The 12,333-nt window shown below is 37.9% G+C and overlaps 1 protein-coding gene across 2 annotated transcripts; it reads right to left on the bottom strand.

Annotated features, from left to right (window-relative positions):
- Positions 1-1,080: 1,080 nt before the first annotated feature.
- LOC110049422 (photoreceptor-specific nuclear receptor-like) lies at positions 1,081-12,021 on the bottom strand. Of its 2 annotated transcripts, none has more exons than XM_089283092.1 (4): positions 11,826-12,021; positions 11,064-11,342; positions 6,052-6,609; positions 1,081-2,393 (listed from the first exon to the last, which is right to left on the bottom strand). In XM_089283092.1, exons 1-4 carry the CDS (start codon positions 11,854-11,856, stop codon positions 2,152-2,154), a joined length of 1,110 nt encoding a protein of 369 aa, XP_089139218.1. In that variant the 5' UTR covers positions 11,857-12,021; the 3' UTR covers positions 1,081-2,151. The 2 variants fall into 2 exon arrangements, with proteins under 2 accessions (XP_089139218.1, XP_020610875.2); XM_020755216.2 differs by having other exon boundaries at positions 11,064-11,345; positions 11,826-12,017.
- Between the last annotated feature and the right edge of the window lie 312 nt (positions 12,022-12,333).

The following is a 12,333-nucleotide window of genomic DNA, read 5'->3' as shown; positions in this document are numbered from 1 at the left end:
GAGTTCTGCAATTACCGATATTTGCTTAGAAAGAGAAGGAAAAAAAAAAAAAAGAAATCATTACAACACGAGGTATTTTCTATTTGATCAGCTAACCAAGCATTAATCCCACCGAACAGGACTTAACTTTCACGATCCGATGAGACGCGTTGCTGTCCTTGTGGCATAGTGATTCCACGCTGCGCACAATATCATATTTCTAAGATCTTTATATAGTCTATTTAAGATCTCTAAGGTCTCTTTCCAGGCTTTAGTGTCTGGGTTTCAACTCAAGCGCTGCTTTCTAGCTTTTCGCTTTGGCGCAAGCCGACGTAGGGGTGGGGTAGGACTTAGAAGCTAGAGCCTGCGCGAAAGCATTGAATTTTGAGGATTCTTTGTTCGTCCCCGAACAGAGCGTTTCGATTCTTAAGCGAAGTCTTTAAAAGAGAGCAAATTCTGGGACCTTTGTGAGGAGAAATCTGGAAAGAGCGGTGCAATTAACCAAGAAGCCTTAGTCGTAGTCTATTTTCGTTTAACTCAGTGCAAGCGTTTACAAAACGTTAATGATGTTGTCAATATAACAGGAATATTACTTTTGTGAAAAAACCAATTTGAAGCATCCGTAATGACGAAAAAGGTTTACATTCGCCTATTTTACTCTTTAGAAGGTCACTGGGCAAGTTCCATGTTCACTTCACGAATAGTGATTTCGAAAAACTAAAGCACTTCAGGACCTTTGAATGATATTTTCGAAAACAACTCACTATAAAAGTTATTTGGGCAAGATATGAAGAAATCCAACGCTTCACGTCTGTTGCCTTATTCTCTCTATTTAGAGAAAATGGCTCATAAAGACGCTCAGCCACGGTTTTTTTTAGTTATTTTTACCACGTACAAAATTACCTTTAAATTGGAGGAAACCTGAAAATAATAGTTTACTAAGATAGAAAAACACAAAAGAACAAAAAACAAGCCATAAAGTAGCAAGGATGGTAAAGGGTGGAGAAGATTTACACGAATTACAAACGACAAACTTGGAAAATTTGGGCCAAACTTTTCTAGATACACAAAACGTGACGTAGTTCCTTTAAGTAGCGGTACTTGTTCTTCATCCTGTCAGTTTACAAACTGAGCGTTTATTGATCTCTAAAAACGATTATGCTTTTTTTTTTTTTTTTTTACAAAATATTCTTTCCTGGCTGATGTAACTATTGTCAAGTTAACCAAGGGCTCCTGGTATGGCAAAGCTTCGTTGAAGCAGTTGTTGTTCACCGATATTTGTCCCTCGAGCACGTTCATAAAATAATTATGTTTTATCTACTGCATCTACCTTTACTTTGGAATCATTTGACCTATAACATACGTTGAAATGGATTTTGTACATTTCGCCATTGCATACAAGCAATATCCCCAGGTGGGGCTTCCTTATAAAAAGGACGGGGGGTGCTCGTCGGAAATTTTGAAAAGAACCTCTAAGAGGTACCAAGGTCCTGTTTTGTGGGCGTGGCTTGAATTTTTTTCACCCCTGAAAGGTACCAATTCTAAAACAACACATTTAAGCGACAGCAACTTGTTTCGACTCAATACCCTAAAAGGTACCATAAAGAGATGTACCAAAACCGCTTTTTTAACCCCTGAAAGGTACGACGAGCCCCCCCCCGTCCATTTTAAATGGATATCCCCCTCGGGCAATGTCCCTTCTGTTTCAACAGTTTAAAATTGTTGACAGTAATCTGAAGCCTAACGTTTTACATAGTGTTTTAAAATAAGCTTCTTGTATAATGACAGCTTTCTGGCCATTAATTATAAAATTCGGTAAGGAAATCTTCATGTACTTAACAATTTTCAATCCCTTAAAAATGTACTTTGCTTTTACATGTTATAGTATATTTCTACGCTAATATCTTGTACTAGTTTTTTTTTCTAAAACAAAGCTTTCTTAGTCACAAACCTGTAATTATGATTTACTTATACTTTCTCCCTTGCTATTGGCAGAAAAGTCTGCGGTAATTGGAAAAACAACTTAGCCTGGAAATCACACCCATGTTTGATTTGTAACAGGCTACCATGTGATTGTTCACTGTTGTTAACCGAGGTACTCCACAACAACGGAGCCTCATTTCAATGCTTGTTGTCCTTGGGGAAAGTGTAACGAAATTTTCCTTTTGCCAATCAACTGGACTTAAACATGTCACAAAGAAGACTTTCAATTGCAACACTGCCGATGGTCTGACGAAAGAACAGCTCTTCGATCGTCTTGGGGTTCACCATACGCAGGGATGGTAACATTAACAGAAGCTTTCCAAAGCGGACTTGCTGACCGGGAAAATGCCTCCTGATGTAATCTCCTAACATGATCTGTGCTTGGTCTTGGTAACATTCCACTTGCTGTGGATCACGCAATCCTCTGAGCTCTAATGTGTAGAAGAAAACAACAACCAAACACTGAGAAGGCTGTATAGTTTGTAATGACATAATTACTGAATTGTAGAAGTCTCACGCCGTGTGACGTTAGTAACTTTGGCGCAAAGTTTGAGCCCTAAAATTAGTTCTTTTTGAACTGCACCTCTTCCGTTCTCAGGGGCACTGTTCGTGCTGTTAACGCATCGCTTCGTCTAAGCCTATTAAACCTCGTAGCGCTTGAAACTGTCACGTGATCCGAATCATGGAGGGGAAATGGGTAAAACCTTCCAAGATAAAAGAACTTGAGTGCAAGCCTAAGCCTTGGCCAAACGGACTCGCAAGTAGACGTAAGTTAAAAACTTGGGTCTACCTGCGATTCCGTTTGACCAGGTCTTGCGTACAAATGCGTTGACTTGCGAGGACTTAAGCTCACTTTGGTCGAGATCAAATTTACACGCAAGTCAATGTAGGGTTTTCAACGTTTGCTCACCCAACCCAAGTCAACGCTAGTTGAGTGACGTCCATTCGTTGTTTTAGCAATCTATTAGCCAATGAAATACAGGATATGTTATCGTGCTGATTACATTTTGTCTGCGTGGGACTAAGCCCATAGCCTTGAAATAGGTTTTTGCACCTTGCGTGTACTTGCGAGGATGCATGCGGGTCCGTTTAGCCACCCAACGCGAGTCTCTACGCACGTTCAACTTGCAGCTAGTTGTAACTACTTGTAAGTCTGTTTGGCCAGGGGTTTATAATGATCTTTTAATTTGTTACGTTTTGAATACGAAGTGACAGATGCTTTGCGTTGATTTATATCGCATATCTTTCAAACAAAGTTTAAACCAAAGAATGGGGTATATGCCCCTTAACTGTACAATTTTACTGAGTTTTAACAGCCTTTGAGTACCTTGATATTTCCTTAACCGGAAATATTTCAAGCGATTTCCACTGATCTGACGCGGAAAAGTTGAGCACAAAACTTAGTATTGTCTTCTTTAGTCACACGCGTGAGGCCTCTCTATTTAAATATGAAATTTTTAATAACTTAAAATCCTTTGTAAGAAACTAGCAATTTATTTGTGATGAAAATCTGTCTTTGTGTGAGCTTAGCTTCCTTTAACTTTGTATTCCTTTAACTTTATAAGCGTGGACCAAAATGCTGAAAATGTAAACTTCATAATTTTTACCCAAATAGTTCTCCATTTAAAATTTTCTTAGTCAGTTTCTTCATGGTCATATGTTCAAGCACGAGGCAATGTCTTAATAGTGTTAAGTTTTATGTTCGTTATTGTCCAACTATATTTCCATTTTCTCTAAGTTAACTACGTAAACTTTCATTGAATGTATTCTTTAGAGGATACCAAAGCTAACTCCGTAGGATTCAAAATGTGCTTTTTAAAAGCTATTCTTTCAAAATAGAAAGTGTCTCACCACTAAGATTGAAGAGAATGAAGCCAGGTTTAAGTCACAAATACGGTTTCCTTTTCACTCGGATTTTCTGAAGTTCGGGTTCAAAGAAACCGCTTCATTTCTTTTACGTAATTCCTAAAAGTTTCCCGAACGTTTTTAAAATCACTTAAAGGTTAATAAGCCATGAAAATACCTTTGATAAAATCAGTGATTTTTGTTAAACTTTAGCGTGACGTTCTCGCAGCGCGGTTTTAGCCATGTCGGTACAACAAAAAATTGGATACATTATTGAATAAAACTTGACGTTCGCGAACTGGCGGGAGGTAAAATGATCCGAGATGATTTTTTATTGAATTATTTTTCACAAAAACACCTGTTACTAGAAAACCACAGAGTGAAAAATCTGACACGTTTTCTGCCTACAAGTACTGATGTAAAATATTAAATGTACAAAATATTTCTTTCTCTGTGTAAAATCAACTTCTTGTTTGGATAGTGTTTTATTTTATAACGCTCGTAAAGAAAAAAAAACCTTTTTCGTATTTCGTGACTTCCTTGATACGGTAAATTGCAACTGCTAGTAGATTAAATCTATTCAAAATCAAGTTTCTCGCACAGATGAGGAAGTTATCTCTGACCTGTTAAAATCCTAAGTATTCTATTCGTCCTGGTTCAATGCTATTGTAGAAGAGGAAGACACTTTCTAACGATAAAACTTTAAATATAAATTTAAGTTCATGGAGATTTTTTCCTTTCTTTACTCGAAACAACTGTTTTCAATTCAACGCTTGAAGTGTGTAAACATCAAACACCGACTCTTTACAATGCCGCCCAATTTTCGGCTGTAGGCTTTAGATGATAATCTTACTCCACTCCACTCGAGTAGCAATTTGTCTTGTTATGGTATGTTCCATTAGGCACTTTGTCGCGTAATCTTTACATTGATCAAACCAACGTCAACTTGAAGTTCTTTGAAGAAACTTCGAACTCCGACAGTGGTATAACAAGACTCTAAACTCTTTGACAAATAGAAAAACAAACTTCACTCCTCTTTGAAAACCGTCGTTATTCCCTTGTTCCTCCGTGAAAAAATAACTGATTAAAATTTGGTCACAAACAGATTTGAAGCAGCTTTGCAATAGCCTGACTTTTTTTTTTATTGTAAAATGAAATTATTTATGGCTGATAACAAGTTAGACGGGGTTTCTGCGACTTCATTAATATGAAAGAGTATAAGTTTCATATTTGATTAAAGTTAATACGAGAAATTTGGTATGGTCGTAATTAGCCATATTTCAATAACCGAAGCATACAGTCTTATTAAGGAATTCAATCATTGGGAAATGGTTTTTTAATTATGAATGAGGAGCTGTGTAGGCTTAGAGAGCAAAGCAAAGCGTATTGTAATTAGCGTAAATTAAGCGGCTATGATTTTTTTTATGATATGGTTATTGATACGCTCAGCTAATAAAGGAGAACTGAAAAACACACTTCACCTTGTTACGCGTCGCTAATACACAAGGCGTTTCAAGCTAAGTGGTTAGCCAGTCAGAAACTGCCCAACATGTGTTCTCGCCTGTAGAGTTCCAAATGGATTATTCCCTTCTAGAATAAATTTTACTTTCAAAATACAAGACTTCTAATTTTAGATGATTAGTATGTTTTAAGCTTGGTAAGAGTATTAAGACCAAGAACGCCCATTTCTGTCGCAAATAGTCACCGTAAATGAAAACCAACTCCAATGCGTCACATGAAAGAATTAAAGATACACTTAAATGAAAGACAAATAAAGTTTTGTATCTTTTCCGTCGTTGGTTCTCTATTAAAAGCGTGTCACAACGTAACATCACCGTTTTAAAGTTCTTTGTAGTATTGTTCTGTTCCCTTCTGTTTTTCTGGCAATAACACAATCTATCTCCTCACATTCAATAGACAACTTTTGAAATCAAGCTCTTATTTACTTCATATTTATTTCGTGTTGGAGTTACGCCTTAATTTTGACTCTTCATGACATTTCTGGTTTGTGGACCAGTTTAACTCAGATATTTTGGCGCGAAGTTTACATTCTCTGCTACAGAAATGATTGTATAAAAAGATATTAGGCTATAGTTTCGACAACGTTGCGCATTGTTTACAATGTGGGACGAACGATTTAAGCAAAAACTTCCTGAAGCTTACAATGCGAAGGAGGAAGGGTTTATGTGAGAACTCGTTATCAAAAATCTGACGGATATTAATTCTCATTGTTATTCAACTCACCAGATTTGAAAAGTACCACTGCTTTTAAACACGCGAATTCGGCCTCGCCAACTTGTAGACTTCGAAACCGCGCGTTAATTTCCTGCAGCATGCGAATGTCAGCCATGGTTGCCACAATCTTCTCCGCTGGCGTGTTGTCCACATGCATTCCTGCCGCTGCCAGGAGGGGCGCAACCTCAAGGGGCATATTCCACTGGACAGCTCCCATGATGAACAGCTCCCTCCAGCCTTCTTCTAGCAAGATCACTTGGTCGCGGAACGGCAGGTTCACGAAAGAAGGGATGTTTCGCGCCCATTTCACAGAGATGAACAACAAACGCGCGGCAGATTCGCAGATGGCGTCAGGGGTTGAACAGTAAAGCGAGGTAGCTATTTCTTGTTGTGATGGATAGGGTATTCCTGAGGTTTGGTGTCCGAATCGATGTACGGCTTCTCGGCAGGGTTCTGCCACTATCAAGCTCGTCAGAAAGTCGTTATTCATGAATTTGCTTGCGTATTCATCACCCATCGGCGGCTTGAGTAGGCGAGTAGAGTTGGGTTGTCTTTCCTGCTGAACAGCTGGTAAATGACAAAATAAAAGAGTTCACTACACAGATTCTAAAATAAAAACTGCTTTGAATGTATAGCTTCCCACTTAAACCAACAGAATGGAAAATTTGGAGGGTAAATTCAATCATTTTATTTCATATTGACTAGCCTAATACCAAGAAAGAAGGTTGGCACGTATGATAGACTTTTTAATCTTTAGGCATACATGGTTTTTTCGCTAGCTAGATAAACCGTATAGCGAGATAGTTATTATTTGCGTTACTTTATATTATTCAACGAGTTGACGAAGAACGATGGAAGGGAAACAAACGAACGCTACCCAATGTTGTTAAATTTATCGTTTTAATCAAAAAGTTGGCATGTTTCATATAGCATTCGCCTTTATTGAATTTACTTTCCTCTTGAAAGCTAGCCCGAAGATAAGCTAGTGTTGGAGACACGTTTCTCGCTCCTAAAATGGAATTTGCACTCGCTAATTTAAGAAGAAGAAACGTTGTCAGTGCAGTGTGAAATGAATATTCAAGTTTTTTCGAGACCATTTAAGTGAATCTCTTAAAACCTCGCACCTCTAAATATTGCTTTTTCAAAAACAGTCTCAATATTGCCAGAGAGTTTATTTCTGTCTACATCGGTTCATTCGAAGGAGTTTGCTTCTTTGGAATTACCATTTTGAAGTTGAAATTTGTTTTACTTCTAATGTGCCTAACACAAAGGCCATTCTTACGTTTTCTAGCAGAATTATTTGCTTTAATTTAACTTCTTTGAAGATATATTCAAAATGAAAGTCAAGCCAATGTGTTCTGTTGAACTATGAAATATGGAAGTTATACCATCATGAAAGACATTGTCTGAAGGTGGCGTTCCTACCATGTTTTATTTATGCATTTCACAATAAGCAAAACTATGTGAATATGAATAGCTGGTAAGTTGTGACACAGAGATATTTTCTTTGGCTTTTACGCAGTAAAGTAATTTGGTACATTTCTTCGTGCGCGTAAATGACGGAAGCGTTCGTACTAAAAACAAAATTATTTGTCCTCGCTAAAACTTTAGAATGTGAAATTTTAAAATGAAAAAATAAGAGAAATTAAAACAGTCTTGTTCTGTCAAGGAGCAGGTAAAATCACTCAGATCAACTTACGCATCTTAGAGACGTAGCAATTAATAGTGTTGCAAGAATCCGCAGCTGTTTGTTTCTGTTCCTTTCATTCGAAAAGGAGGTGCATATTTGAAACTAAAAAAAAAAACTTTTTAGTGGAATAAAATCTTTGACCGCAACACTGTGAATACTATAACCAGCCTCATGCTGCACAAGAGTTTTATTGATTTTTATGAGTGTGTGAAGATGCAATTAATTTTAGTTTCATGTAAGTTCCCTTGCTGCCCGCCAGCGTACCTGTTCTTTCTATCTTAAAACCTAGGAAACGGCTGACAAAAGCTTTGCAAATTAACCGTTCAGTACTTGCCAGTTCCTCTGTTCTTAGGATGAACAACGAAATGGGCGTGCAGACGACACTTTTGGTATAATAACGGTTTTTCGCACGGTTTGAAGTGCTTGTATAATGATGAGAGATACAACACTTTAAAATAACTCCATTATTCCCTTCGTTATATTCTCGCCTACAGGCATGTCACCACAGAGACCGTCCGAACGGTGAACAACCCTGCATACAAATGTGACGGCCTGTGACTAACTGACAACACACAAACAAACAGATAGCGGAAGGTTCGACCTTGACATGCCGCGGTATTCATCGTCAGACATTGAACAAAGCTGTTTTTCCAATATGTTACTTTGACTGATCAAGAATTGACGCTAAAAAACACAACGCATTTGCGCCAAGAAATATGAATAATTTTTAGTTGTCTCATTGAAGTCTAAGGTTATTAGGAGATCGGAACGTTTCAAAAATGAAATATTCAAATCACGTATCAAACTCATGCCTGGTTCTTTATGACTTAACGACTGCATGTTCTAAAGAAAGAGCGTAAGATGTATATTTTTTCAGGTAAGTTCAAGTTAGTTATCGGGAGAAATTAAAAGCGAACAGTGCTTTTCAAAATTGACTATGTTATTTTGGAGTAAGATTAAACTTAACTGTTTACTTTGAAGCAGCAATTTTGAATATGCATACAAAAGGAGCCCGGTACGTTCCCTCATTGCATCATCGTAAGGTTCAAACATTCAGGAAATTTGATCCAGTTATAGTGTAAAAGTTTTGTCGATAACACTCATTTTTTTCTGGCAAATTGACTGCGGTTTTTAAAATACTACCACTGTATGGACCTCCTGCTTGCTGGTCATCAGAGAAATTTATTCTTATGAGCAGAAATTTCTCAGTATTTAGCGGTTACGACCAAAGATCTATCACCTCGTCACAGGCTTTTTTGAACGAAATAAAATTTTAACCACCAACATTTTTGCGCAGCCCGCTTTCGTTTCATCGGAAAACTTCTCTAATTCAAATTTATTTCAGTTCGAGAGGATCATAAGACAGAACTACCTGTTTATAATCGAGTTAAATTGTAATGTCTAATTCAAGACAATGGAAAAGAACTCACTATAGAAAACGAAAAACCATTGTTTACAACTAACGTACATACACAACAAAGGCTGTTCTTAAACACGGATCCTAACTAGCGCGGGTTCAATAAACAGATCCCTTCCTCAAACAACTTTGTTTTCCCAGCGAAATACTTCCACAGGTTTAAATGCTACCCTATCTGGGAATGCAAGGTGAAAGAGAGATTTTAATTTTGGTAAGTGTGGTGCTTTTTTTTAAGCTCTTTAAGTGAGAATAGCGTATGAAGAATGGGGTTTCAATTTTTCGGGGCCGCCACGCGTTTCTGTTTACCTTTCATCAGTTTTCTCTGCTCATCCCAATATTACAATAGTGTATCACTATCGATATTAATCTATTCAAAACAAGCGGCGTGGAGCTTTTAAATTGCCTATATTTCAAATAAACCATAATCATGTTAACACTGGTTCTCTAGCTTAGCAAGAGTAATTTTCTTTCGTTTTATGTATCAGTGTTAAACAAGACCTGCTTTCAACCTTAAGGCTGCCGTAGTTTACTTGGCGGGCTTTCCTCGTTTTGTTCAAAGTTTTCAAGGAGAAATTGTATTGAAAAAACACAATAGAAGCATTTGTTTCCTTGCTGAAGAACTCAGTTTATTGTTTACGAAAGAATAAGGACGAGTTACCTTTCAAAAGAAAAACACGGTCTGGCTGTTCTGATGAATGGAACAAAATGTCTTTGCAATCGACCCGAGGATCACCTGCATGATGTGATTCGAATTGGAATCGCACCACATTTAGACTTTTTCGTCTCTAAAAAGCCAGAAAGTGAGTGTGCAGTCTTAAATATCTCCCTAAAACGCCTAAATAAAATCCACCTACAGGATATAAACTCCTCCTCAAAGATACCGCCAAATGTTTTTCTTGTGAAGCATTTGAAAGGGTTTTTTCACCTGTGCTCATTAGCTCGACATATGCTGTTCTCGGAAATGCCACAGATTATCACTTGAAACAATTTACTGTTTTTCTAATCTTCCCGAGATATCATGCTAGCATTTCATTAGGAGACATTTATTTACCCATTTCGTCGGGAAACTCTAATTTCTTAGAGCACTACACGGTCTCGTCTTTGAATAAATAAAGTTTAATTGCGAAGGTTCCCAAACCGCAGCTTGCGAAAATACACACTGATTTGTTGTCAACGAAGAATGGAAGGAAAGTTTGACGTTTCCTTTTTATTATAAAGATTAATTGGAACTAATTGCTGTCTTCGAAATTCAATGTATTTAGGGAACAATGTGCCTCCACCGGAGTATCAAAATATCATCTTCCAAATATCTATCACATTGTTAAATTGAAGAAAATTCCGAGATACCAAACATTATGAAAATGGGTAAAACTGTGGCGCCTCCTCTCATAATGTGAAAACCTTAACACCCATGTTCACCTTAGACATCAAAACTAACCGTCCAAGTCGACTTTCAGAACTTTTCGACAAAATTCTGCAATTTTAACGTTTTGGATCTCCCGAGTAAACATTCTGTCACAAAATTAAATTTTAATTTTTTCGCAAAGGAGAAGAAGATTAAATACATTCCAAACCAACGGAAAAATACACGCCGCTTTACAAAACAGCACGTTTCAACGGCGCGTTACATTTTAAACGCTTTCCGCCTCTTTTGGGCTTTAATCATACATTTAAGACGGAGTGACAAAACAGCGCGTACAATGTGTTGTGTTCGTCGATTATCCAACAATGATATGCTGGAATTGGGTTAAGCCCCTCTCTTAAGATATGTGCCAAAAACGAAAACAAATTTCATGATCGGGGCGAGTTTTAATTGCCTCGCTGGCCAGCCAGTAACTGGGCGTGAGCTCTCTCTGTGTGTACATGATCTAATGACGATCTTAAAGTAACTTTACGTGTAACTTTCTCACTTACCGAACCTGTTCATCTTGACATCAAGACATTTTTGAAAGCGGCAAGCCTGGCACTGATTCCGTCTTTTCTTATCAACGACACAATTTCCGTTGCCCTTACAGGAATAGACCATATCTCTCCTTACACTCCGCATGAAGAACCCACTACACCCGTCGCATGTGTACACGCCGTAATGCCTTCCGGATGAAATATCTCCACATACTTTGCACAGCACCTCTGGCTTTCGCTCGACGGTTTCTTGTTTCTTCGGCGAGGAGCTTTCGCGATCCATGTCGCGATCTTCTAAAGAGTGTAACAGTCAAAACAAGAAAGTCAGAAAACCGTTCGATGAGTTTCTCAAGACGCTAAGTGTCGAAGTTTTGAACTTGTTTGGAAATTAAAATCGCTTGGGCTTCGACGCTCGATCAAAGAAGCGATTTGGGATTTTTTTAGGGAGAGAAATTTTTCTGGTGTACGAATTCTTCGTAGGCTTTGATTCCATGGAAATGGGAGAGAATTAAAAGCTGTCTTTTCCTCAGACGTAATTTGTATGCCGCGTCAGAACAGGCACACGACATTAGAAGTGGAAAAATAAAGAGAGAGTACATTTTTGAAGCGAAAACATAGCTACAGCTCAGTATCGTATTCTAGCTAATGGGATTTTAATTAAAAGTAAAACCCTTTAAGAACTCTAAACTTTTAAACTCACTACATGAAAAACTTCCGTAGCTTGTCAGTTGGAATACCAAGGAATACACAAAGCTTCAAGTTGAGTTCTCTTACCCACTACGGTCTGTTGGTCGACGTCCATCATTTAAATTCACGAAAAAACGGCTGGTAAAATTTGCTAAATTCCTCCTCCAAGGTCGTGGCGTTTTATAGTCTCTTGCTTATACTGAAGGGGCTTTTGGACTTGTACAGTGCTGTCGCACCTTGTAGTTTGACTAGACCAGCTGCTATGATGATCACGTGACCAGCCTAAGCGGTGATTGGCTGGCAAAGCTAATTAAAGCTGGGTGCCCCAAATGAAAGGCCCATGTAGATCGGTAGCATCTTTGTAATTTAATCTGGTCATCAATGACTTTTGTTTAGGCGGTAAAGTGTTTTCGCAGCTTTTTTACACTTTTATTCGCCATCAAAACAATTAGCGATCCATTGCTTTGAAATGTTGATTCTATGTATATAGAATTTGAAGATAATGTGCTCGACACGTGCTGTCCAAACAAGAGCCATATATCGCCCATATTGGAAAATTTCTTGTATGCGACAACATGCCAAATTGATTTAGTGT

This window comes from Orbicella faveolata, unplaced genomic scaffold (genome assembly GCF_042242905.1).
Source record: "Orbicella faveolata isolate gen_17 unplaced genomic scaffold, um_ofav_v1 contig_12, whole genome shotgun sequence".
Lineage (NCBI taxonomy): Eukaryota > Metazoa > Cnidaria > Anthozoa > Scleractinia > Merulinidae > Orbicella > Orbicella faveolata.
The sequence above is the reverse complement of the archived record's forward strand: the minus strand, read 5'-3'. Positions and strand labels throughout refer to the sequence as shown.

What these genes read in the sequence shown, in the direction of transcription:
- LOC110049422 (XM_020755216.2), bottom strand. Translation starts at nt 11,856, where the DNA reads ATGATGGACGTCGACCAACAGACCGTAGTGG. An exon ending in TGTCAAGATGAACAGGTTCG is followed by an intron (nt 6,610 to 11,063) that starts GTAAGTGAGAAA and finishes GTCATTTACCAG; the next exon opens with CTGTTCAGCAGGAAAGACAA. An exon ending in AGTGGTACTTTTCAAATCTG is followed by an intron (nt 2,394 to 6,051) that starts GTGAGTTGAATA and finishes TCTACACATTAG; the next exon opens with AGCTCAGAGGATTGCGTGAT.